The sequence below is a fragment of the Haplochromis burtoni genome, unplaced genomic scaffold, assembly GCF_018398535.1.
Source record: "Haplochromis burtoni strain Fernald_Lab_line unplaced genomic scaffold, NCSU_Asbu1 Contig_335, whole genome shotgun sequence".
Classification (NCBI taxonomy): domain Eukaryota; kingdom Metazoa; phylum Chordata; class Actinopteri; order Cichliformes; family Cichlidae; genus Haplochromis; species Haplochromis burtoni.
Window position 1 is genome coordinate 111,567 of NW_024582696.1, and position 27,787 is coordinate 139,353.

At 41.4% G+C, this 27,787-nt stretch overlaps 1 protein-coding gene across 2 annotated transcripts in view; it reads right to left on the reverse strand.

Moving 5' to 3' along the window:
• The window catches only part of LOC102300253 (potassium channel subfamily T member 2), a 42,610-nt gene that overhangs the window by 13,001 nt on the left and 1,822 nt on the right, over positions 1-27,787 (reverse strand). For both annotated transcript variants that reach the window (XM_014340064.2, XM_014340063.2), the window contains exons 2-14: positions 13,020-13,099; positions 12,187-12,289; positions 11,871-11,933; positions 11,093-11,141; positions 10,645-10,704; positions 8,482-8,556; positions 8,138-8,221; positions 7,576-7,670; positions 6,690-6,870; positions 4,297-4,461; positions 2,889-3,025; positions 2,291-2,354; positions 1,221-1,329 (exon numbers count right to left, since the gene is read on the reverse strand). In XM_014340064.2, the coding sequence (XP_014195550.1) occupies positions 1,221-1,329; positions 2,291-2,354; positions 2,889-3,025; positions 4,297-4,461; positions 6,690-6,870; positions 7,576-7,670; positions 8,138-8,221; positions 8,482-8,556; positions 10,645-10,704; positions 11,093-11,141; positions 11,871-11,933; positions 12,187-12,289; positions 13,020-13,099 (1,265 nt within the window). The remainder of the gene's footprint in view (positions 1-1,220; positions 1,330-2,290; positions 2,355-2,888; positions 3,026-4,296; positions 4,462-6,689; positions 6,871-7,575; positions 7,671-8,137; positions 8,222-8,481; positions 8,557-10,644; positions 10,705-11,092; positions 11,142-11,870; positions 11,934-12,186; positions 12,290-13,019; positions 13,100-27,787) is intronic.

The following is a 27,787-nucleotide window of genomic DNA, read 5'->3' on the forward strand; positions in this document are numbered from 1 at the left end:
ATTGCCTGTGGTAAGAGCTCTTCTGCCAGGTTAGCGTAACAGCAGACCTCATCAAATGAAGGGGATTTTCTTTGCCAAGGTAGCAAAGTAAAACATTAATCATTGATAGAGACAGCTGGGATGAGGGCGGTAAGCTAGAATTGAGTCTGACTTTCTCCAGGGCTGTAGGCAGAGAGATGTGTGAGATAGGAAAGGGTGAGCTAGCGACCGAGTGAGATAGAAACAGTGGGAGAGAGAATGAGAGAGAGAGTTTGGGTCCTCTTCTTTCACTCACAGATGATTGACTGGCGTCTTCTGTTGAGCCGGAGAAGAAGGGAAGCTCTCCAAAAGGCAATGTAAAAACTCACAGAAACCCTCAGAAGGCTTAAAGCCAAGCTGTGCCAATCTGCCCGGCACTTCTTTAGAGCAGGAAAGGACAGAGAGCTCTGCTGCTGCTGCAGCCCGCTGATAGAAAAAGGATCCAGATTTAGCACGACAGTTGTTGACGCACACTCGAAAATTGTGGTGAACTTTCCAAAATGAGCATAATGTTCTCTGCGGAAGCAAAGTAAAAATGCTTACCTAATCGTCTGTCTTTTTAGACAGCTACGCATCATCACCGGTGACAAAGCAATTCCAGTCACATTATTGGGCAAAATCAACTGTCAAATTGGACCAGGAGAACACACAGACAGACGATGAATATAAAAAAACCCTGAACACTTGAACCGAGGGGCGTGAGGTGGCGTGAGGTGGTGGTGAGCGGAATGACAGTGCCACCATCCACAGAGCGTGAGGGGTCTCTGAATAGCTACCATATGCTATGACCTCGGGGTGATGGTGGCTCAGGAAGTAAAGCAGGTCATGTACTAATTGGAAGGTCGGTGGTTTAATCCCTAACTGCTCCCAGTCTGCAAGCCAAAGTAAACAAAACAGTGCTTGTGTGACTGAGACGTGTTGTATAAAGTGCTTTGAGTACTCAATTAGAGTAAGAAAAGCTCTTTATCAGAAGCAGTCCATTTGCCTTTACCAGACATCAACCCGTGGGAGATGTTTTAGACGTCCACTAAATGAGGGAATACCATTTTGGAAGAATGCTCTTTCATCCATTAGAGCTCTAGAGAGACTTGTAGAGTCAATGCCATCAGGTACCATTTCATTATTTCCTGCATCCTGGTGTGATCAAATAATAGTAGCTGCATTCAAATGACCAATAATTTGATTTCACACTCACTGCCCACCTGCAAATTTGACATGGAACTTGTTCTCAGGCTTGAGAATCTGGACGTAAAGGGGGCAGTTTGGAGCGAAGTCTTTCACCGCCCATGCTCGAAGGATGGTCTGGTGATCCTGAGAAAATTAGAAACAGAGAGTAGTGAGATAAATGGAGTGGCAGAGAGAGAGAGCGTGAGAGTGCAACAGAGGGAGAAAAAGAGAAAGAAACCCATCATTAGCTCGGCTATAATAATCCCCTTAAAGCACTGATTGCATGCAGCAACTGAATGGTCCGTGCAACATCTCAGAGTAATAAAATACTGGCATTTTATGACAGGCTGTGGCAATAGCATGGAGAGAGTGAGCTCAAGAAGACTAGCCCTGAGAGAAATTTTGAAAAGTCAGTGAAAGGAAAAACAGGAGTTTAAAGCTGCGCGAGGCTGCACTCTGACACAGCGGCGCTCTGAGCTAAAAGGTTATCTTGCTAGAATTTACTAACAAGGAAAAAACTCAAAGTAGCCGTGGCTGACAGGCACGTCAGTTTGCGGGTACTAACAACAAACCAAAGAAATGGCTAAACTGAAATTTCAACTTCACGGATCAGTTGGGTGAAAAATAAGGGCATCGTCGCTGCATGTTAATGGAAGACTAACTTCCGTGTCAAATCTCGTGGCTCTCCAGTAAAAACTTGTTGATGTTTTTCACGGAAATGTAAAAATGTCAGCCTCGTGATGAATGAAAAGGTGTGCTAACAATTAGCAGACCTTGAAAAGTCCAAATGAAAGAGTCATGCTCGATTGCCTGAACACTGATATTTTAAAAATGAGATAATGATATTATTCGTGTAATACACCAGCTTACAAGATATGAATATTAAAGAGTTGCTCTGTAATGTCAAGCACGTTTTTCTCTTATTCTCAGTTTTAGTTCTTTTGCACTGCAATTAATATGTTAGGGGAAATAATCGAGTTAGAAATGAATGCCAAGTCATAAAAAGCTGCTACCAAAGAAAACTGCTATTTTGCTAACTCTGGTTATACTGATGTTTTGCAGTGTGAGGAGTTGTGGCAATACAGGAAAGTGGGGAGGCACGTACAGCAGCAATGCGGTCCACTTCAAACCGGTTACTGAGGATAAAGCAGGCCTCAGCATCGTCCATCCTGGAGGGAGTTAGTACAGCATGTAGCATTGGGAGTGCCGGAGAGAGAGGGAGAGAGAGGGGAGAGAGAGAGAATTGGGGAAGCCATGAAACACAGGAAGGAGGGTGTTGTCATGTTATTGAGCGAGAGGATAAAAGAGGAAAAAAGTGGGACAATAGAACAACAAATGTACCAATGTGTCTTTCAAGCCCACGCCATTTAAAGATGAGATAGCAGGAGGCGAGGAGACGGGGAGATTAAACAAACAGGCTTGTGCTCCTTTTTCTTTTCTTTCTCTGTGAAGCTAGCCTAGGGTGCTGCGTCTGTATTATCAAAAGCCAGGGGCCAAACAATATGCAATATGACTCAAACCGCAATCACAGCTGTTACTTAAAGGCTTGAAGGTGCTACAGGTATTAATTGCGAGTTCGAGCTTGCAGACGCGAGGGCCTTTCATTTCGAGGTGTCTAAACTCAGGTCTGTTGTGGATTTCTGTTTTTCGAGGCTGGATTGATGTGATGATAATAATAGTTTACTTCAGACTCAGCGACTCACTTGGCCCTCATCAGGTCTTGGTCTTTGAGGGCAGATCCTTGCAGATAGATGACTCTCTGGGCCCACAGGGGGACATGAAGGATCCTCCTAACTTGGACATCCATCTCCGCGGGGCAAAGGATCACCACATAGTAGTCCTACACACACAAACACATGGGAACGGGTGTTAACCTACATTATAACCTATATTTAGGTAACACTAACTGAGGAAATGCTGTCAAGCTTGCCATTGAATTGGAATTTAATTAGTTATAAATGTTTTAATGAATGAAATCCAAATTTTCAAGTACACAAAAAAATGAAAATACATCAAATGAATTAGATCACAGCTACACTAACCACTGCATAATATATATACTGTTACATTATTGGATCCTCTTTATCAAAGGAGGCAAATTAATGAAGCTGGCCTATTTAAAACTATGGAAAATGCATCTTGACGCATGCTCAATCATCCAGGTAAGTAAATCCCTAAAAGTTGATTCAGTTCATCTGGACGTAATGTTTTTAGTCTGAGAAACGTTTTCATGGCTCATCTAAGTCTTCAGTCTCAGCTGACTGCAAGTTTCCCCGACCTTATAAACAGAACATTTGCATAGTAATTGAAACTAACACCACTGAAAACACTATGTCCAGATGAACAGGATCAACCTTTGGGGATATGGAACCGTTTTTCCTACTTTTGTAGGAAAACTGCTCAGATTTCCTTATATAGTACATATATAGTACATCTAGAGAGTATTCACAGAGCTTCACTTGTTCCCTATTTATACCCTAACCAACCTGGTGGATCTTGAGAGGTTCAGCAAAGAAGATCAAGAGAAACTCCCCAAAGTAGTGGTGCCTGTGAATACTTTTTGGTACATGTTATTTTTTGTTGTTGTTGTTGTTTGTTTGTTTGTTTTTTTTACATTTTGCAATAAGTTCAAGCAATTTCTTTTCACTTTGTCATTGTGGAGTATTATGTATAAATTTGTATGGTCACCTTAGTGTGGCGAGGTGAGCTAGAAGCACTGCTTCCAGGGCAGAAAAAGCCATTAAGAATAAAGTGGACAGGTGCAAAAACTGCTTATCTCAAACAACAGAAGTGTGAATAACGCAAAGCCACCCTGGTAGAGTCCTAGATTTAGCCCCCAAACTATAGATGATATTTAGAGAGATATTTTATTCCCTTTAAACCCCACCTGTGGAGCAGACCAATCAAAATAACCCCCAAAGAAACAAATAAATATGCACACATTCATTCAAATGAATAAGATAGCGGTTTAATTTTTCCTACTGAAAAGTTCATTCTCTGCCTTAAACTCAGTCGACCTGGCACCTGGAGAGGATCATTACAGACAACAAATGTGCTCACACAAGAGCCCCCAACCTCCCCCTTGTCCTACTTAAAACCATTTGGAGAGACCTGTAGCCGGGGGTGAGCGAAGAACTCATTGAGGAAGTCCATGAGGAGGTCGATCTTGAGACAGCTGACACACAGAACCACGTGTTTCTCCGTCTGTGCCCTGTAGCGGCTGTAGTTTCCTCCAGACTTCTGTCGTTCCATCCACAGAAAGGCCAGCTGCTCAAACTGCATTGAGAAAAACATCCATCACATTCAACAGATGGAAACTGGATTAAGTTAGCCTGGATACAGGGAGGAGCCAGGTGGTACATGAAAAGAAAACAATGCCTTGTACTATATAGTGTTTCCATGTGATTAGGGAGAGTGTTTGAGGGGAATTAAGACAGGTGGAAGTTAGTTCAGCATAGCGAATGAATGGAACATGATAGCGGATATTAGCATGGGAAGGCAGGGCATGGAAATAACAGTAGGCTTAAAGAGAGCTCCACAGAGAGACTTTTTTGTTGTTTTTTTTGTCTGAGTTCTGGAAAGTTGTGCGAATAAATGGGTAGTTTGAGGTTTTAACAGATGTAAGAGTGATCTACTTTCTTGCAGATTTCCACAGCAAAATAACAAGCTATTTTACACCTGACACTTCATTCAGTCTGAGGGGAGAAAAGGAGCATTTATTATCCCGTTTGTTCCCCCGGTGATTCCAGCAGGTCCAGAAAGAACTATCATGACGCAATTTTGTCTCACTCCATGTAAGCAGTTCTCCACAAAATCATGGTTGATACTGTTGTTGGTCTGAACACACATCTTTTCACGATTTTTAAGTTTATCAGCCACAGTCACAATGAATCTCCGATGTTTCTGGCCATACACCTACATCTATCAGATTTCAATGGGCATATTTCATTAGTGTGCAGTTTTTCTTTATGAACTAATCATTTTGGCCCAGATAAATGTGATCACCTTTATGTTGAGATAATGTCGGCTTATTAAAGGGTAAAAGCATCATCCAGCTACAACAAATGTGTTTTATTTCGTCCTCTTTTAGACTCTATTACAAAAGTATAGTGATTTTTCTTCACGCTGGGCAATTTGAATTTTAAACAAGAGAATTGGATTAAATTTCGGACTTCTTATTTTAATGGTATTTACAATAATGATCCTTTTGAGGCTCAAAATTGCACAAAATGTCTTGGCAAGAGAGGCGGATTTGTTGTGTGTTGGGGACAGTTACAGGAAAAATCAACAGAGGAAGCAATAAGAACCAGAGCGATGGCTGAATCCTGATGTGCTCTGCGGCTCTCCTGTGTAACCTGGAGTCTGGTCATGGCAGGATCAGAGTCAGACAGAAGGACACACTCACACTCACAGTGAGTGGGGGTGGAGTTGCGTTTGTGGAGAGAGGGCAAAGGGGTGGGCCAGTTTCTAAATGTCAAAGGTATTTATGGATGAAAGATAGAGTGAGGGGCCGAAGAGGATGGCATGATAACCACGTCAGTAATAAACAGCATGCAAGTGCAAATTTCCCCAAAGTTGTTTTTATGGTCATGATTTGTGAAGTTATTTGCAACCATGGAGCCCTTGCTCGTGAAAACAAAACAACACAGATAAATAATAAAAATAGTGAGATCATGCTTGTGTAGGATGCAGTCCTACACCTACAGTACAGTGTGTGTCTGCTTATTTGATGCCACCAAAAACAGAGAAAAAAAGTTAGCAACAATTTGTAGCGTCATCACTTGTGTAGCAGTAGTGAGAGCGTGAGAGATTTCCTGCCCACAAAAACCTCCTAACTGCAGGTACAGTATATACACAGTGGAAATTTATCATATTTTCGCCTTCGAGTCTTTCGGGAGACAAACAGCTAGTGCAGCTTCCTCGGGGATAAAAGCTTTACACAAATATGAGAGACAACTGTTAGGATACAGAGGGACAAGTGCATTTGTCAGGGTGTTTTTATCAGTCGCTGTACAAATAGTGTGTTTGTGTGAGTGTGTGTTGGTAAACGGTTGCTCCAATTCTCTGTCATGAGGTTCCCTCAGCGGAGCAGTTAAATGACAGGAGAGGGATTTGGGGAATTGAGTGAGTATGGAAGACACTCTTGTTGCTCTCTGAATAAAAATAGTCTTGCAAATCTATGTAGGCTGCAGTGAGTCATCACATTATTGTGTGATGGGGGGGAAACACAAAAAATATTAGTGTTAAGTAGGAAGACTTTATGTGTTGTGTACCAAGAAAAATGTTAACTTATTTCTGATGAGTTTTAGACACATCTGTGGCTACTTTATCTCTTATTTTTTACCTCACTACAAACTGAAGGAGAGCTCGAAGCTGTTGGTCGCTTGAAAAAAAATTGATGGAGATGGACGAAATGATTTTTGCCGCCGCTGCTTTTATTTAAATTAATCTGAGTGCTGTTTAAACTTGCTCTGCACTCAAACTTTAGCGCTTTCACTTCTCACCTGGATGGGGAGCACAATGAGTGCCACAAAGATCATGATGACCACCAGGAGCTGCGAGGGCCAGATCTGTGGGGTGACATCGCCGAACCCCACTGTGGAGAAGGTGACCACGCAGAAATAGAGCGAGTCGAACAGGGTCAGGTTGTTGCCCGCTCGCTCGAGGTGTTGAATGCCACAAATGCTGATGAGAGAATAAGAAAAAGGAGCGGGCATCGTTGAGATAGAGACTTCACACCTAAGCCATAGGCACCTGCTTCACTCGGCGAGGTATGGGCGCCCGTGGAGGGGCAATATCCACGGATAACTGTTTTTCACGCCTGTGCCTATATGTGTGACTTTGAATGTGTGGAAATGGGAGTGAATGCACGCCCGAGTGCATTTATCGAACATGGTATACTTTAAAATGAATAGGTGTGCGACTCCTGGCTGGGCATAATATCATAATTTTTAAGGGACAGATGAGTCAAGAGGCAAATGTCAAACCCGGAAATGGTCGGAGATACTGTGTGAATGAACTTCTGGATTAGCTCAGGCTTTCACACCAGCAAGCTGCCACATCCTCCAGTGCACTGAAGAAATTGCCAGTTGTCATCTCAGAGCTCTATCTCACTCTTACAGTTACCAATTACCTTTCTGCTCTCTGCCTTTCGCTCTCTTAGCTCCAGTGGCTGCATTTTTCATTCTCCTCTCGCTCTCTCTCTCTCTCTTTTTTTGCCTTTGCATGTATCACACTAATGGTCGTCAATCTCGCCCTCTTTTCCTTTCTCACTCCATCCATGGCCGCGACACCTTTCACTTCCCACTCAACCTCTATCTAATGTCCTTTTTTTGCCTGCGTTTTTTTGGCCCCGGCTCTCAGTGTAATGTCAGCAGTAAGGGTACGCACCACGTAAACATGAGACAGACCAGTGTGCTGATAAGTATCACCACCTGGTTAAACATGGCTGAGTGCGTCCGCTGGATCGCCCTGTGGAGATCGTTCTGCAGAGAGATGGTGAGACAGATAGGAGTCAATGTATGCAAATGACAACAAGCTAAGTGCTCCATTGTGCAAGTGTAAAATGAGGACGAAATGTAGCTGATGGACAACCTTAAATGAAAAAAAAAAGCAGGAATATTGAAATGCACTAAAAATGAGATAGGCATTGCCAATTGCTGGAATATAAAAAGCAGCAGGAGAGGGAGGTTACCAAATAATGTGAAGCAGCCTTAGTTAGCTGGATGTCATTGGACTGACTGAGGGAGGGAATGTTAAGTGCCTCAGGAAATAAAATCCATGTTATTATTATAAAGGTTTTCTGACTGATTTACCTTTGTAGGAGAGTGTTTATGATAAAACTGGTGAGCTGAAATGGGAAACAGAGAGGGGCAATTGCATGCCAACAAAATAGCATAATAGAGATGCTGAGATGAAAAAAAAATGGACAGGGACATTGCGCTCCACTTACTATCATGTTCTCCAAAGCATGCTTGGCCAGCCAGCAATTTAAAAAGACAGGGATGAAGAGATTTCTGAAGGATGGCAAAATCACCTGTCGAGAGAAAAAGAAATGCTTAGGCTTACTTAGCTCTTATCGCTCTGCTTTCATATGTTACACAGTCATGGTCTCTGGCAGTAAAGGGGGTTCTGTGCATCTTGGGATATCCTCACGGTTTCAGGTACTGGATAGTGATGTGTGATTTTTTTTTTCATAGGTGGGTGGGACTACAGTGCTTGAAGCCCAAAACAAATGGCTGCCTGCAGAGACTCCCCGTGCCGTCAGTGCTCAGTAATGCGTATCCTTCCACTTACAGTGATCATGAAGGGAACAGCGCTGATCATCTCCAGAATGAAAGGGACACGTAGTACCTGCTCCCAAACGTTGCCCTGGAAACACAAACCACACACAGGGGTCAGGAAACTCCATTGTCTTGGCGACCTTAGGAGATTAACACATAACAGGCCCAGTTACCACAAAGTGCAGGGGAACAAATTGATGAGCTTTTGCACCATACAATAAATCGGGGCGTGTGTTAGGGTTGTATGACTGTCTTTTGAGGAAGGAAGCAGCATTACTCAGTTTCCACTAAGCCTTTCTGCTCAATTAAGATGTCAGCCATAGCTGTTTTTATGTCTCTCCCGCCTGCATATGGCTGACCTGAATCTGACTAGTGTAGGTGGACAGGCATAGGCTATGTCCACAGGAATCAGTCAGCTCTAAATGCTAAGGTCTCTAGCCTCCAGAGCAATCTGCAGAGAGAGCGCCTTATAAGCTTATAGTTTCAGATCCAGACACACATTGATGAATTGCCTTCCCTCTGCCTGGAGAAGGGCGGTCCTCCCCAAAAGTGCTTCAAATGTGTCCATAACAGGACAATGCTGAGGAAGCCTCAAGGAGCTCTGAGGTTCTTTCCAAATGCAAGAGCAAAGGAGCAGCATCAAAGGAGAACAAAAAATGTCAATTTATTAGAGTGTACCTAGAAAATCTGCTTTTGGTTCTCTAAACGAGATTCCTGTTTCAGGGACTGCCCTAAACAGCAATGACATAAAAAAATAAATAAAAAAAAAACTAGAGTGGTGGTGAAAAAGACTTCTCCTTCGATAGGTCACGTTAACTCACCAGAAATGACTACAACCCAGAATTTGAAACAAACAAACAAACAAACAAACAACTGAGCAGGAGATGAGGTTTGCTGCTTCCAGCTGGTAATTCTTGGTTTGTTTTATACCTGCAGATGTCAGACAGCGGCAGGGTACATCCGTGCACGTTTCCAAGGTGAGAGTTGTGCCAATTAATGCATGTTGCACAACAGCAGTAATTGAATTAATTACTCATTGCTCAATTATACCATAAATGGAAACTACTCAATCTACCAGCAAAACAGGTATAGCATTAGTTCAAGCAGGGTATAACGTCACTAAGGAGGTAGATCAGGTGGTCTACTAATTGGAAGGTTGGTGGTTTGATCTGCTCACAATGCATTCATAAGAGTGTGAATTTACTTCAACAGAATTCAAATTAGTTTGATTTATATAGTGCCAAATCACAACAACAGTTGCCTCAAGGCACTTTATACTGTAAGGTAAAGAGTCTAAAATAACAGAAAGAAAACCCCAACAATCAGGCGGCCCCCTATGAGGCAGCACTTGGCAACAGTGGAAAAGAAAAACTCCCTGTAATGAGGAAGAAACCTCCAGCAGAGTCAGGCTCAGGGAGGTGCAGCAAATGATTGGGGTTGGAGGGAGGGGGACACACTGTGGAGGACAGACACAGCTTAATAATAACTGATGATTAAATGCAGAGTGATGTAAAATGTGCAAAAGAGTCCTTGCATAAACGTTTGTATAAATGGGCCAGTGAGACAAGTTATATAAAGTGCTTCGAGCGTTCAAGTAGTAGTAGTAGTAGTAGCATAGAAAACAGTTCATTTACCATATTATTTTCTACATCCGGGGAATATCTCATATAGGGTGCCACGCCATAGTTGCTGTTCATCTGAAAGCCACTTTGCAACCCACCTCCAATCACAGATCTTCCTTTCGTGTTGCTTCTGACTGTGACTATGACTTTTAGTAAATGGACATTGACTACATGGAGTTTTTTGCCCCCACCTTAGCATTTAGGGGCAGCAGGAAAGCTCCCAAAGCAGAGCTGTGGCACCCAAATAAAATTACAGCAGGTGTAAATAATATTCTTTTGAGAACATTTTATCAATTGAGATAATCTTGTTTAATCCACTAAAGAGATTTTAGATGCCAAAGAAGGTCACAGTTTGTAAGCTTCAGCTTCATTTTTTAAAAATTAATGTAAAAATGATCTATGGTTGAAAGACAGAATGCCATCACTTCAACTTTAATAGCACAGCAGAAATGTCCAGTGGACAGTCACCACCATCAAGCATCAGAAATCCATGCAAATCCCCCACATACACCACCACAAACAGGCTGGCCAATGGGGTCGTGTGAGTGGCTCACCTTGTAGCTGAGATACACGAGTAACATAGTTTCCGAAAAGCTGATGAAAGCCACAAGCACCTGCAAAAACAGAGAGCGAGAGAGAGAGTAATGTGGAGAAACAGACAGAGGGAGAGCAGACACAGAAATTAGGAGTCGCAGAGATGGGGAGCGTGGGTGGAATCAGTGGGTGTGCTGATGTTTGAGCTTCAGAAGGAACAGGTTTAAGTGAAGCAAGAGACAGCCTGGTGTCTGATGTACATTTATATATATGTGTGGGTAACCACATTGTAACTGTAAATATATGTCAAGTAAGAATGAGCTGAAATAATGTGACCTAAATTGAATTGGCAATAAGCCGTTAAAGCATACGCAGATATTTTGACTTCTGTGCATTCGTGCATGCAGAAGTGATCAGACACAAAAATGGAGGCCTTGTTTACATGGGAATGTTACAGATGTATCTAACCTGCAGTGCCCACAGCGGTAGAGGTCTGTCAACCCAGATGATCAGCTTCCTGCAGAGGTGGGAAAAAAAGGGAAGAATGCAAAGTGGAGGAGACAGATGTCACAAAGAAAGGGAAAAAAAAAACAGGCAGACAATGTTAAAATTAAACTAGACTAATTAAACTGTGCTGATAATACTGTATAATCATCATAACTGGATAATTATCATATTGTATGAGGTTAAAGGAAAGTAACCCCCCACTCTCCCCAGAGGAAAAAAAAAGAACCTGGGCTTAAGGCTGCTTGGCACGATGCTACAAGTCTACTGCCTGGAGCAGGAGGTGGCCCATCCCTTTCCTGAGCTCACTGAGTCAGGCTCCTTATTCATTTGGCGCCAGAGCTTAGCCAATGTCATCAGCCACCAATTAGATCAATAGGTCCCTGAGCAGGAGACAGGGCAAGGCCCCAGGTCCAAACACACCTCCTGGATTCTCTCTCTGCTCCTGTATATTAGATACTCTGTCTTCACTAGATCACTGTTGATTAGGGTGCACAGGCACTGCGTGCATATTATGTTGGCAGGTAATCCATACAGCTGAATCGTGATAAACGAAGGTGGATCAGTAATGTTTAATATCAACATTGTGGATTGCATCAGTTAAGCGAAGTCGCATTGATTGCATTATACAACATTTCCGGCCAGAGAGCTGGTGTCGTGGATCAAAGTATCCCAGGATGGTTTCATGGTCCTATTCTGCAGGCTAAAGCCATCACTCCTAATTAAAGCCTTGCATGCTTACCAGTCAAACTCACTCCATGGACGGGATGACGTGTTTTGTTTGGTGCAGTTAACTCCGCTCACACTGCAGGGGGTAAAACCACATGAACAGCATGAATAAGACGTCTTCATCCCAGCAGCTTTCATCAAAACTGGACTGAGCCACTAAACGGTTCAGTTTCCAGACTTGTTTTTCTCTTCCTCCATAAAGTTACGGGATACTTTATACACACACACATACACACTGCTGTCCCCTCTATTGACTTGTTGCTTTTGCTCCTGCTATCAGAGAACCTTCTTTTACCCAGTTGAGCCATCGTTCACGCCATATTGCTCACCAGTCCTGTCTTTGCTCTTGCGGGTTGTCCAGCAGGACTCGGACGATGTAGAGGAGGCAGCTCAGCACTTTTAGAGAAAAGTTGAACATTCGCACTCGCAGACCTGCAGTTCGAAAAAGACATAGCCAGCGAGTCAAAGACAACACCAATACGGCAGAATTTATGAAGATACAATTTATTCAATGCTATCAATATCCTTGATGCATGATTTAAATATGTGACACCGAATAAAGCTCTGCAGGATTCTTTTAAGCAGTGCAGTGCTCTTTGAATCTGTTATGATTAAAGCTTCAATGAAGACATGACACAAATTCTTAAGAAATAAATCCTCTGGGCAACTAGGAGTATTTCATATACCACTAATTATCACTACCAGAAAGCTTGAAAGTCCTTCTGAAAGTTGATTCTTCTCATCTTTTCAATGTGCATTTCTGGCCAGGACTAACAATGCTTGGCCTAATGTAGCTGAAGTGCACGCGTGTAGTATATTGCCTAACTAATAAACAACCCCTTGATAATTCACAATAAGCCAATTACCTCCCTCCCAAAAAGCAACTTGTGTATTCAGTAGAAATGTAGAAATATTAATACTACTGTACACCATCCTTGTAAATGAGCACACTGATAATCAAACCCGCTACACAGACATTTAAGCAGGCACAGAGAGTGGACAAGTTGAATAACTGGTGATGAAATGCAGAGCAAGAATGGCAGCACACCACACATTAAAACGAAACACGTGTTCAGCTGAACAAGTGGTTTAAAAAAAGAAGACAGCAGACAAGAAATTCACTCAACCAGGGAAAGCGCGATCCCGAACACGGGCAACTTACTGGATCTTTGGTTTTTGATGAAGAACAGCTTGAGGCGCTCCTTAAAAGTGTTCTCGTTCACATAAAACTCCACCTGCACCCTAAGAGAGGTGATGGAGAGATGGGCAGAGTCAGTAATAGGCAAATGGAGATAACGACGGTACAAGAGAACCCAGAGGAAAAGTACTAGGAAACTGCTTCAGGTGACTGAGGAAATAAAATAGCTGGAGTCAAGTCATGAGACAGAAGAGAGGAAGCGAGTGAAGTGCTATGAGATAAAACAGGGTAAAGGTGATGAAGAAAAACAACACAATTGAACAAATTCGACATAGAAAGGGTGATAATGATTATGTGACCACGGAAAAGTATGTAAATAAGATGCTGTGGACTGCTGCATTAAAGACTAATGGGTTTTGGAGGAAATGGTGTTCCTGCTTGTCCGCCTGCCCATAGGCCCAGACAGCTGCAGTCACTCTCGTTATCTCCACTGATTAAATATAGAGCAACAAATTACTTCCCTCTGATGTTTCTGCTGAACATGGGAGGCCATAATTACTGCTCTTTCTCCCTTTTCATTCTGGCACCCTCCTGTTAGAGGGGCCCGCACGCACACACATTACTGTACACACATGGCCCTGAAACACACACCTGCAACTGGGTCATTAGTATTATTAGACCATTCATGTGGCCATCTGACATGGATTCTTGTGGAGAGATATGATGAAGAGCCACTCTTCAGACACCTCTTACATGTGTACAGACACATAATCAGGCACTGTCACACATAGACTGTATTTCCTGTCTGACCACCTCGGGGGAGAATTCTCAGTAGCTCCCCTTTCATCCTATGGAGGGAAGAGTGGATGACTCAGGTCGAGGATAAAAACGCCAGGCCCGGCACGCCAGTGGTCTCACACAACACAGGCAGATGAAAGAGAGGCAGAACAACTGCGGTCTATTCTCCTGTCTGCAGGAAGAGGAAGAGGTGACGGCATTGGCGGCGGTGGTTGAAGAGGTTGTGGGGGAGCCTTCCCGGGGTTCCAGAGTGACGTTATACCACCATGAGGTGCACACAAATCAAGATAAAACTACACACCTTCCCAGCAAGGAGGGGGGGGAGGCTTGTTGGGGTGGGGTGTAATTGTCGTCTCTGTTACTATGGCAACGCAGAATTCAGTGTCTTTTTCCTTGCCTCTCTTATGACCACATGTGAGCAAACACACACTTGTGGAAAGTGTTCAGCCACCGGAGCTGATGGCCCCGCTGCAACTTGTCGACGGTTCCCTGCGCTCTGAGCAGATTGCTGACAATAATGCTTTCACACACATGATGAAAAACACACAAAAATAATAGAAATCCAGATGAGCACGGGCTCGCGAAAGCCCAGAGATGTGCAACGGCACCTTATTGTTTGCAATATGGATACTGTCTCCCCCTGTGGAGTCAAACTCAGCGTAGTTAGTTAATTAAACTTTAGTCAACAGTTAGTTTTGCAAATTATAACATGTTTACTCTTCATTAGTAATGTTACAATTTACGATATTATGTAGTGAGAGTTCAACACTGTGTATTTTTTAATGATTACAACGCTATTGTAGTTTTCTAGTAAAGGTTTTACTGTATTATAAGTGTATCCTGTCTAACTCCTCAAAGGTGGACACTTGGGCACGACACTGTTGGCATCGTATTTCAATTTACTGGGTCCACTTGAGCATCAAAGTCTTTTTCCTAAACCCCAGACAAGTTGTTTTAGTTTGTAAATCTAAATGGTGAGTGAAAATGAAGCTAATTAGTATGTAAAAAAAAAAAAGTACATTAACTGCTATCTAGAATTTTTGGATGTAGACTGCTGCCTCCACCCATTAGCCAACTTACATTCTCTTTAAAACTCTGGGAGGTGCGTGTCATCATGATAAAAAGTACCCTAGCTCCACATTTTGGACAAAAATGAAAGAACCGATCTCGATAAAAATATGTAACCAGTTTTCAGAGTATATTATTTTTTTTGTCCTGTGATTGGCACTGACTGGAAAAACAATCCAAAGCTAAGTAACTAATAATTAGTTAAGAAATGCAAATTTATATTAAAAAATCTATTATAAAGTGTAATTAAAGTGTAATTAACATAACATATTCCACATTATTAACAATGGCTACTATAAAGTGTTGGATTGGATAATTCAGCTGTACATGTGTTTAGTGACAATAAAAGGCATTCTATTCTACAATAACCTTATTTGTGGTTAAAGTTTTATATCCAGTGTCAGGTCACATTACTGTGCACTTTGCTGTCTTTTAAGGGTCACTTTTAGTATTTCCAGTCAGCTAGTGTTGGCAGGTCTGGTGGACCCACTGCATTTTCGTGTTAAATCAATACACCCCTTAACAACAATTTATGTAAAAAACAAACAAACAAACAAAAAAACCTAACAGATGTTTATTTTATTAGTGGTTAATATTTGGAATTTGCCTCAGTTAGATAACATTTATGAATAAAAGTGCTGTTCTTTTTTTTTTTGATAAAATGTTTTAGAAACTGAAAAAATAATCCTGACCTAACCATCCTAACAGGTAGGAAAAAAAACGTGTTGATCTTGAACAAGTATAATTAAAGGAAGGGTTCTTAGCCGTACTGAAATGTATTTTTTTGAAATAAATTAGAAGTGAATCATGTTCATGCCATATTACATATTAGTCCCAACAATGAATAAATGATAAATACTGATCGATAAGTAACAACTCAGGCAAAGCTATTTATTTATTGTGTCCCACCACCAATTTGCAGCAGGGACAAAGCGTGACAAACTACAGATGGTTTCTGCAGACATACAGCAGGCCATGTAGAAGGAGGACAGAGTGTGGACAAAGGTACACGGAATCGGTGTAGTCCCGAAAACCACACGTGTAGTGTCAATGTGTGTGTGTAAAGTCATTGAAAGAGTTTTATTTTATACGTTTGTCACAGGAAATGAGCCAAAAACAAGAAGTCTGAGGTTCAAAATGGTAATAAATTGTGTAATTTTTCCTTTTGGTAAACAATGAAAACAGGTTTACCGGACCTAAACATGAGACACGGGTTAACTAAAATCGGTCAAACAGCATCTAAGACACTTTCTGCATTGCTTTCATATTTCAAAAGTAACCTTTCTGATTATGTCTAAAGCTACACTATATTCTAGTAAACATCAGCTCCTCTTACATTCTTGAGTGGGGCTTCTTTTGAAAAGCTCCACTGTGCCAAGTTCCTGGTTATCATCCTCATAACAAAAAAGGTAAACACTCAAATTTTTACTTTCCCTTGAACTTATCTGGCCTTTTACAACCACATACATCTCAGGCTGCACTTTAAGATCTGACGGTGACAGTGTTTTGCTCTCCTGCGCCAAAACATTTTTATCGCCTGTTTGTTCTCATCTTAGGACAATTTAGGTGACATACGTTCTTAAATCCTGCCATCTGAGTATTTATTCATTCCAGAAAGTCCTCAAAGCCTCTTCATATTTTGTGAGACGAGAAGAGGATAATTTCAGAGGTCATTCTAGCCTTGATGTATTTCTCTAAGCAGAAGCTTTTCCACTTGAGTGTACAATAGAGGATGAAAAGTAAAGTGGAAATATAGCCCAATAAAGACTTGAGCCGTAGGATAGATTGAAAGTCGGGAACTTTAATCTAAGGGGAAGGTGGAGGAGAAAAACATATTAAAAACTCATAAAGAGCATTATTTCAAAACAAAAGACAAGCAATCACATCACGATGATACCCCTGGGCAATAGCCTCGTTCCCGCCCCAAGGCCTTCTAAAAAAGTGAAATGAAAATAAACGATTAGATAATTGTGGGGGAAAACTGGTTTGGCTCATGTTGTGCAGAAAATAACATATGTCACTGAACTGGGGAACAGCGAGATTCATCATGAGGGAGAAACTCCCATAGAGGTCCTCTCCTCTCACTCTCTGCTCTGACGCTCCTTCAATAACGTTGATTGATCAAGCTAATTATTTACAACCAGTGAAATTTTTTTTTTGGAGTTTAGCAAAGTAAAACTAACAGCTTTAACAGCTGGAAACAAGAGCACGTGACTAAAGAAGCATTACAAAAACGAGCCTGGAGAGATTTCACATTTGCATGGACGTGTGTGACGGGGAGGCAGAGGGAGAGAGGGAGGACTGAAATACAGACAGATAAATGTAGTTAAACAGACGCAGACAGATGGACAGACAGACAGAAGGGGACATGCGGAGGAGGATCTCTGAGAAACACAGAGAGAGAGAGAGAGAGAGAGAAAGAGAGCTGAACCTCGTTCTCCTGCTGCTTCCACCCATGCCTGATCTCCATAATGACACAGCATTGGCCGTCTAATGACACAGTGGAAGAGACTAAAGAAACCCAAATCTATGCGCACAAAGCAGCACAACATAGGCTCATTACGACCTCCACACTAAAACTCTGAAATAATAGTCATACCAGTGACAGAGAACAAGCAGGAAAATAAAGTAATCGAGGCAAAGATTCTATCAGGGAAATCAAAGCTTGTAATGTTTAATGAATGAAAAGATGATGCCTTTGGAAAATTAAGTCCAAAGAAAATATTAAAATGTGCTTTAATACACGAGAGGGGGAGTTTTTCATTGGAATACACATAAAAAAAATTACACTAGCTGCTTGCAATGAAAGTCAATAACATATAATGACATTTATACACTCGTCCGACACTTTATTAGGTACACCATGATAGTAACCGTTTGAACCTCCTTTTGTTTAAATTCTTCCCAGCACAGATTCAGCAAGATGCTGGAAACATTCATCGGATATTTATTCCCATATTGACATGTAGCACCACACAACTGCTGCACATCCATGATAGAATTTCCTGTTCTACTACCATACACTGTGCATTTACCCATTGCAACACATCCCAATGGTGGTCTGCTGGATTGAGCTCTGGTGACTGTAGAGGCTGTTACCAATTAGAGATGATTTCATGTTATACTGTTGGAATAACATGTCATGATGTGGTCATAATTCATTCAGACCTGAAAACGTTTTTCCAATTTTGAGGACCACTTTTGTGAATTGGAGCTTCGGTTTCCTGTTCTTAGCTGAAACCCTGGCACTGGGTGTGGTCTTATGCTGTTGTAGCCCATATGCTTCAGCGTGTTGTGCATTCAGAGATGCTGCTCTGTATACTTTGGTTTTAAATTGTGTGTATTTGAGTTACGATTGCCTTTCTATCACCTCAAAGCTGTCTGGCTTTTCTCCTCTGATCTCTGGCAACAATAAGGTATTTTCACCCAGAGCATTGTACCTCGCAGGATATTATCTCTACTTTAGACTCATTCTCTGTAAATCCTAAAGATGGTTGTGTAGGAACTTCCCCATAAATCAGCAGTTTCTGAACTCTTTATAACAGCTCACCTGGCACCAAAAAACTTGCCACATTCAAAGTTACTTAAATTGACTTTCTTTGAATATTAGCAGGCTGTCTTGAGCACGTCTATAGGCCTCAGTAGATTAAGATGTTGTCATGTGATTGGCTGATTATATAGTGTGTATAGAATGCACATCTACCTCATATAAAGTTAGTCTTTCAGTAAAACATCGGACAGTATCAAGGATTTGAGTACTCTGCCAGGCATTTTAAAGAAGAAAAACTCCATTGCTGCATTTATTATCTGGATGGGGAAATCGCCCAGACTGGAAGTTACTAGAATACTGGAAACATCACCAAGGCTACATGAAACAGCTGGAGAATAGACGAGCTGATGCTGCTACATTGTAAGCCCCAATCCGAGCAGCAGTGAGGAAACATCCACCTGCTGATGTGCCCGACCAACGCTCGGCTGGAAAATCTGTTTGAAAACTCAAACAGGACGACAGCAACTATTTGCTCCTCTTGTCACATGCCAACATGCCCTGAGCATTGCATGAGGCAACTGTATGCTAGAGCTGCCTGTAGTGTATGTTTAGCTTTGGCTAATTTTAGTTGTTTGTTCAGTCCCTGCACAATGAAAAAAAGTCAGACTAAAGGGCAGCCCTTTGTCAGAGATTCTGCTCATAATCCTTTATTGACAGAATTTCAAACAAGTAAGCAAATAATGTTTCCTTAAAATGACTGAAAACTAAGTGACACCAGGATGATAAGTAATACAGTGGATTGTGCTTCGGATTAAAAAAGAAAGTATAGATTTCAGTTTTGCAATAATAAAGCTCTAAGAAATCCCCAGGAAGACTCCAGCCAGTTAGATATGTTAGTAGGATGAGGGTTAAAGCTGCACCTAAATATTAAAAAAGCCAAACATCCCAGCATCTCAACAAGCTGCTGAGTTTTGCAGAAGAGATTTGAAACCTCAAGAGTCCCATTTTCCTGCTTAAAAAAAGGTTAAATAAGTATAAAAAGGAAAGAGCTTTTCAGAACAATGAGAGCTCAAGCTAGGATAACATGGGTTATCTCATGTTGTGGAGTCCCACCAGACTGAGAACAAGCTGTCATTAAAGCAATGGGTGGAAGGGTGGAAACTAGATATTCTGTAGTTCACAGACTTTTTTTTTTTTCCACAGTCAAATCTTTCCTCAAATTGTCAAGCTGATGTTCCAGCGATTATAATCAGTCTTATTATACCACATTTTTTCTCCCTACTGTAAGGACTATGGCTACCAGCGCACACGAGAGACTGTGAGTCACACCTTTTCACAGCAGACTCCGATCTGCGCATGAATTAAATGAGTAAATAATGATCATTTTCAATGGCAGTGATAATACTCCTGCTAAGTTAATAATTTTAATGTACACGAATGAATAAAAACCTTTTGTATTTTACAGGCCTTTAAGAGGAGAGAGCCCGTGGACACTTGTGCCAGTCGGTTTGCGTTAATCCAGCTTCGGCTGCTCCGTCCTCGTGTAACAGCAGGGATGCTCGGGTGTGTTATTGATGGCTCAGTTCTACTTAGTGGAGGTGCTGCTTTTATGCATGCTGCCGTAGTTAGTGGGATGCTAAAGAGAACCGAGCCATTGTTAATTCCACCTGTGCTTTCCCTACTGTGATAAGCCAAGATGTCTGCTGGGTAAAAGGTCAGTGATGGCTTTTCCCCCCTTTTTCTTTGGAACTGGGTTTTTCAATCCAGTCCAATTCAATTTAGCTTTACTGGCATAAGCATAATTCAGACACATGATGACTAAAAAAAACCAAGTAAGCTGCTAAACTACAGGTGCACCTGTTGATTACTTTACCTGAACAACTCTCAGTAAAAACACTTTACAAAGGTTACAAGTTGTGCATCCATTCAGGCCACAGATGCATCCTTTAATTACACTCCCCCCCCCCCATGAGGTATTTAATAAATACAGTTGCTTTACTTTGATCAGTCCAAATTGAGTCCATCAGATAAAACTACAGTGCTAAGCAAAGAGCAAATGATCGTCCTGGCAGACAATTAATAGTCCTGAAGCACTTCCAAACGCAGGTGACATTTACACAGATCAGCCAAAACATCAAAGCCTCCAAAAAAGCTCTGACCTGTTGGGCAATAGATGAGGAACCTCTGGGGGTGTCCCGTGGTGTCTGGCACAGACACGCTGGCAGCAGATCCTCCAGACTGTGCTTGTGTTTCATAGCACAGCAACACGATGGGCTTGATATTTACAGGCTTGGCTGTTACGCAGCTTTTTGGGGGCAAGTGCGGGCCATAAAAGACATCATTGCACATTTATTTTCCCATACAATTGAAGAGGTTTAAAACTGTCACTTCATCCCTCAAACCTCTAAGACGTACAGAAGAAGTGCTAGAATCAATAAAATGCTTTTAATCTCTAAAAGGATGAGAGCAGCGCACACATACAGCGTAAATGTTTTTAAGGAAGGTGTTCCCATTGATTGAAAGAAACGTGCTTAAACATATTTGATGTTTATTATTTGGTTTCTTGAATGGGTTAATGGCTAAACAGGGGAGATTTTGTAATCATAAAGCACACAGACGATGAATGAGAAGACAACGAGAAACAAATAGATTGCGCATCGTCTTTCGTTTGCTGTAACATTTTACAAGAGGCGAGGTGTACTCTGCTTCTGCTCCAACCAATGGCTGGCGGGACAGCCTGTCCCTGACCCAGATATGCAGCCATTACATGTGTTTGACAATTTTGAAGTGAGGTGAAAAAGAATACAGAAGAGATCGGAATGAGAATATGTGCCCATATCCTTGCTAAATGAAAATCCATTTCTTGTGGTTAAAAGGTTTTTTTTTTTCTCTAAGACCTCAATGCAAGAGATAACACGGACTGAGGAAAGACATAAAAGATGCAGCCGTTTCCTTTTTGCCCCTCTTTCTAAATAGCAATCATAGCTGTTGTGAAATTGATTTTACCACTCCAATGAACAAAAAGCTACGCTTTAATTATCATTCAATTGTGACCGAGGTTTTAAAAGTGTTGTCTTTTTATTGTTTGTTTTTCACTCTGTAACTGAGGGGGAAAAGAATCCACACATGTCAGTGCCATGACTGATTGATATTTGCCAGGACAAAGAACAGCAGGAGCAAAGGGGCCATCGTTTACAAGAAATGTGCAAGGTAATTTAAAGCATACTGACAATAAGAAAATAGCACTGGAGTCTTTGGTCTGAACCATTTCCTGAGCAAACTCTGGTTTCCCACTGATTAAAATTTGATACATATTATCTGTACGCATGATTCAGCCATCATCCACCGCTGCTTCCTAGTGTAGTCATCTTACCTCACCCTTTCCTGAAATTATCATCTGCTGCTTATTGCTTAAAGGATCTGCTGACACATAGATGCAGTCTGTTTTGTTCACCTGAAGGAAGAACAGAACATGATGGTTCATTTTAAAGGTTGAATTTAGAGAAATGCACCTCCTCTGCCTTGGCACTATTTCCTCACTAAAAAAAAGAAAAAAAGAGAGAGACATTAATTTCTCTTATCATGAAACAAAATATAGGCTGAATTGATGCAAGTCATTAAAAATCACGCAGTGCCATCCTATCTCCCAAGTCTCTTAAGATTACTTTAGTTTCAGATATGCTCAGACATTTAGCATTTGATTATGTCAACATCAGATATTCATCTTTTTTATTGCCAAATAACCACTTTGAAGACGACGTGAGATGCAAAGAAGAGTGAAACATGAGAGGAATCATCTCTCTTCACTGTCCCTGGTGTCCCTGGGGCTTCTTGGATTTCAAAGATAACTCCTGAGGTGTATTAAGCTAACATAGTTTGGGAATAGGGGAGCTTCAATCAGTGGACAACTGCGTTTGTGATCTCCCACAATAGTGTAGCACAGCTTGCTGCCCCCACTCTGATACCATGGGACCTTCCAGCAACATCCAAACACGGCAAGAGCCCAGAAGCGGTCAGGCACATGCTAGTCAGCTCTATGGGTGTGTTAGCATCCACAGCAGGAAGGCACTTAAGTGTTGACAGCGCTCATCTAAAACTGAAAGGCTGGTTAGGGAATTCAATCTTGTGGTTACTAAGCCCCAGCGGTGGGGAAAAAATAAAATCAAATAAAAACAAATAACCATGAATCTAGATGACCATAAGAGAAACTGCCATCATTTTCTTTCAATAGTGTTAAAAAATGCATATCAAATACAATAAACCAGAGCAGAAACTGCCTCTGTAATTACTACATGATTACTATTACTATGTTACTATATTAGTTTTACATCTAGGTAGAAATCAAAAAAGTGGTTTTGAGGTTTAGCTGACTGTGAGTTTCTTTTTATATCCATCTATAGATCCAAAACTGCTTTCATTTTAATATGACAGTGCAATATTTGAAGGTGTGAGAGGGGATTTTTGAAGGAGAATAACGATTAGAAATGAATTTGAAATGAACCACTAATAGGCAGATCTCGAACCTCCTTTTGCCTTCAGAGCTGCCTTAATTCTTCATGGCACACATTCAACAAGGTGCTGGAAGTGTTGCTCTGAGAGTTTGGTCTATATTGGCTCAATAGCCTCACACAGCTGCTGCAGATTTGTTGGCTGCACATCCATGATGTGAATGTCGTGTTTCACCACATCCCAGAGGTGCTCTGTTAGACTGAGCTCTGGTGACTGTGGAAGCCATTTAAGTACAGTGACCTCAATGTCACGTTCAAGAAACCATTCTGATGGTTTAGCGACATGACACCTTACCCTGCTTGAAGCAGCCATTAGATGAAGGCCAGACTGTAATCAGAAAAGGGAACCAACAGCCTGAAACTGTTGATAGAAGGCAACATACATCCATTTTTAAATGTTCTTTGCACCAAGACTCATCAGAACAGGTAAAGTATTTTCCATTTTCTGTTGACAACTTTGGTGAGCCAGTAGGAATTGGGTCACTCATTTCTCATTCTCAGCTGCCGGGAGTGCCATCCAGTGTGGTCTTCTGCTGCTTTAGCCCATTTAAGGTTTAATCCAGAGATGCTCTTCTGCTGAAGATTCTCAAAAGTTCAGCAGTTTTGAAGATACTCAGACCAGGCCAATAGGCACCAACAATAATACCACATTCAAAGAGTGTGTGTGTGTGTGTGTGTGTGTGTGTGTGTGTGTGTGTGTGTGTGTGTGTGTGTGTGTGTGTGTGTGTGTATGTATGTATGTATGTGTGTATGTATGTGTGTATGTATATACATCACACCACACCACACATACCCATCATGTCATTGGAGAGTCTGTTTCCAAAGATTTTGCAAAAAACTTGCCAAATCTTCTCTGCCAATGGCAAACAGCTTATTATACTATTATTACTTGTTTTGTGTTATTTATTGGATTGGATGATTGAAGTCTGGAGAAACAAGGCATATTGGTAATTTAACAATTTCTTCATTTAAGAAACAGAGGCCTGAGTAGCATGTGGACGAATCATACACAGCCACAATAGCCTGGCACCGCCTTCTCATGCTGCTCACCAGCTTGGTCACACACTGATGTGGGATGGCATCCCATTCTTTAAAGAGTATTGTTCCAAGTCAGCCAGTGTTGGTGTGTTGGTCATTCTGGCATGAACAGCATGCCCAAGCTGATCCCACAACTGTTCAGAGTGATTGAGGTCAGACCTCCACGGAGGCCATTCCATCCTCTCCACTCCAAATTCTAGAGGTAGTTTCTAATAAATCCCGCTCAGCGTTTTATCAGTAAAGCTGCAACTTGGTGTTGAGGAACACCCGCTTGAAGCTGACACTAACTGACCGCTGTACCAGAATCCATGCTGACAGGTTCTGTATATATACATACATATATGCACACACATATATATGCGGGGTTGCTACAGTAACAAAAAAGAAACTAAAATGTGACTGTGATAAACTATGACACTGCAACTAAAATGAAATGTCTCTCATGTCTCTCACTCTGCCTTAGGTAACGTCTTCCCTGTTGTGTAGACAGCCTTGTCACAAAGAGAGCAGCGGCTCATGTTCAAAATATTGTTTACAGCAGAATTATGCTCAGACTGCATAGGCACCCTGCTTTTCCCCCCCAATCATACCCCGTCATTTGTTCTAAAATAGTTCTGTGTTTGTACCACATGCAACCCATCCTGTTCTCCTATATTAATTAGAGTGTCATTTATGGAACACCTTTTTAATTAATAGAAAGAGGCATTCATGAGACCTGATGCTTTAGTTTTATTAGCTCACTTCACTTTATGTTCCAAGCTTTCCATTAACAATTCAGAACCCCCCCCCCCCTTCTCCCACTCACCCCGCCAATTACTTTCCATTAACAAAGTGTTTCTAAGTTCACTTTACATATTTTCCAGAAATAAATGTGCAGACACGTACAGGATTCATAAATGAGGTGATGAGTTGTGCCTGCTCTCTCTTCACCTCCTTTCTCTCATCCAGGCATACATTTGATAGATATCACTTTTTCAAGTGACTGTTTATCATAAAAGCCATCTATTGCCAAGAGCCTGCTTTATGTCAGTTTTGGCTTGCGAGATACCCATGATGCTTAATACATCTCTGATTCCACAGTTCTGGACAGAGATAGTCATCAGCTTTATAATCTGAGTTATGAAAGATATGAATAAACCTTACAGGGGCTCTAAATGACACACTAAAGGACTCTGGAATCCACCTTAGTGCCAAATCAAAGGACAGTAAAACTAACTGGAACATGAATATTGACAGTATTGATGGATCATGCGCCACGTTGGCCTTACTAGATTAAGACTTGACAGGAAGAATTAAGAGAGAAGAAAGGGGAATAGGGACACGAGGAGAAAGGAGAGCAGACTGAGACGGAGATTAAGCGAGAGAAGATGTGGAGGCGACAGCCAATAAGAAATTGTTTTAAGGACAAAAGCCTGTCATTTGTATGGTAATCCAGGACTCAGACATAAGCTCCCACTGAGGATTTCTATTGTGGAGCGGAGGAGACTGTTGTATTTAATTCACCTTTAACAAATTAATTATAGAAGTGGAGAAGTGTAATAGTTATGTGTGCTTCTATGCTGGCCATTTTAGCAACTTTGAGGAAAAAAAAGTATTGCTCTGCAATACAGCAAAATGTACTTTCAAAATGTATAAAATATGTTAGAATAATAATGCATATCATTTTGGGTGAAAGAATCATAGCCTTTTGTAAATCTTTGATTAGTGATAACAACCATGCCATGAATTAATCAGTTACAGGACTCAATATCAAATTCATTTCAAGCAAAAACAAGACAGCTCCTTACTCTGGCAAAATCCGCCAGCCTGCAAAAGATCTGTATTTAATTGTTCAGTCATCTGGCATTTCCTCTAAACAGAAGCCTCTGACTCGCTGCCAAAAAATATAAATGGTAACCATATAAACAGAAGAGTGGCAATAAAATGTTTTTACGTCTTCGCTCCCGACACAAATGACAAAATGACCCACATTTAATTATTGATCAGTCACCAGAAATAATCTTGATTTAGGTTTTGGAGTTATGGGAGCGATAGAGCTAACAATAATTGGCTGCCGCAAACAAAATTTCAACAGCCGACCCCCTATTCAAATTCTGTCTTGGACTTAATTCTTATCCCGTTTTATTCACTGCTTGTTCCAATTTGAGGAAAGAAAATGCAGCCACTGCTGAATTGTCAAGACAAAATCTGATATGTTTGCAGTTTAAGCCGAACATGAAGCGAACTGAAGGACCAGCAGGGGTAGACAAAAAAGGAGTCATGCACCACACCGATAAATGTATAGTCAGAAAGATCAGATCCCTGTGTGTGAAATAAATTATTAAATCGATTCCCATCTTTAAAAGCCTGCTAGAAATTCTTAACTTAAGGACCTTTTGGTGGCTATGGTAAAATCTATTCGACTGAGTTACAGGAGCAGTCTGGGGGGTGGCTACACGGTATTGAAGGCACTTCAATCAGAAACGAGAGGGATGGTGGAAATGTGAAATGAGGGAGATGTACGGACACACACAAATGCACACACGCAAACACACACTTAGAGCGATGCAAACAGAAGAGAGGAGGACAGGGAAAGGCCAGCGGAGGGTGACAGAAGAGGGATTAAAGGGCTCAGTAATGCATGTTTTTCCAGAGCACACTGTACCATATGTGTCAAGGAGATAAGTTATGCATACTCACACTGACATTTTGATGTGAGAAAATATGTTGGAGTTAGGGGATGTAGTCATACTGTACAGAGCTATCTGTGCACCTGAGCCCAAGGGAAGTGTCTGCTTATTTATTTAGGGTGTTTGTGCAGAGGCTCCTTCTATAGATTTATGGCCTACAGCAGGAAAACTCTGTCACTATCAATCATATTTCTCACTTTGCTCCCAATGAGGAACTGAGATCAGCATGCTGACCCTCCACTCGACTGCTCTTTCATTTTCATTTGTGTAAGTCGGCGTGCGGATGCTAAGAGAAATCTATGAAGCGTGGCAAAAACAGACATTGGAGGTATTTTTTGTTTACAAAAGCTCATTATCTAGGCAGTGGGTAAACAGCTAGTGCTTGTGTGTGTGCCAGACACTAGAGCTCTGAAAAATGACAAAATAACATGCACAGTACACACACCATTAATCAGTACCTGTGTGTCTTCCAAGGCACTTAAAGGATATTCCTGAAACACCAATCAACATCATGTGTTTGCGAGTTATTACAGCACATCTGTAGCACCAGCATACACAGAGTCCTCTCCAACTGTCTCAGCAGCCCTTCCAACCAAATTATTCACATCCACACTTCAGCTGTGTATTAATTTGGCTTTTGAAAGATTCATTTTGGTTAAATTACCTACTGCATTGTCATTTAATGTTTTGTTTCCCCCCCTCTCCTATAGAAGATGAGGTATCTGACCTATAAAAGGGTCCTCTTGTGTCTCATAGACTTCTAAGAAACAAGCATCATAACCTCTCTAATCTGGTGACTGAGGTCACACTGCACTGAAACATTTGTCCTAGGGCAATAGCTGACAAATTACAGAAGGCTGGGAGCAGAGAGAACAGGCCTTTTTAGACTTTTTAGCTGTTCAGAATAAGAGCCCTAAGAGGTCAGGGCCACAGAAGACCAAACATGCAAGTTATAAATCCAGGCAATGCTTAAATATTGACCGATCGTGTCCTCTGCGTTTTTAATAACAACTTTCCCCAATAATCTGTTTTGAAACACCCACACAAGCCCACACGTAAGGGTTTTTGGGCCTCAATTCCACATAGCAACAAGAAATACAGGCACGATGGAGGTTAAGCTTTTCCATTAGCCAGCATAATGAAATTGTAGAATTAAGCAATGCATATCATATATAGCACATCAAATCTACTGGAGAGTAAGCAAAGGTTAATTGCTAGTTA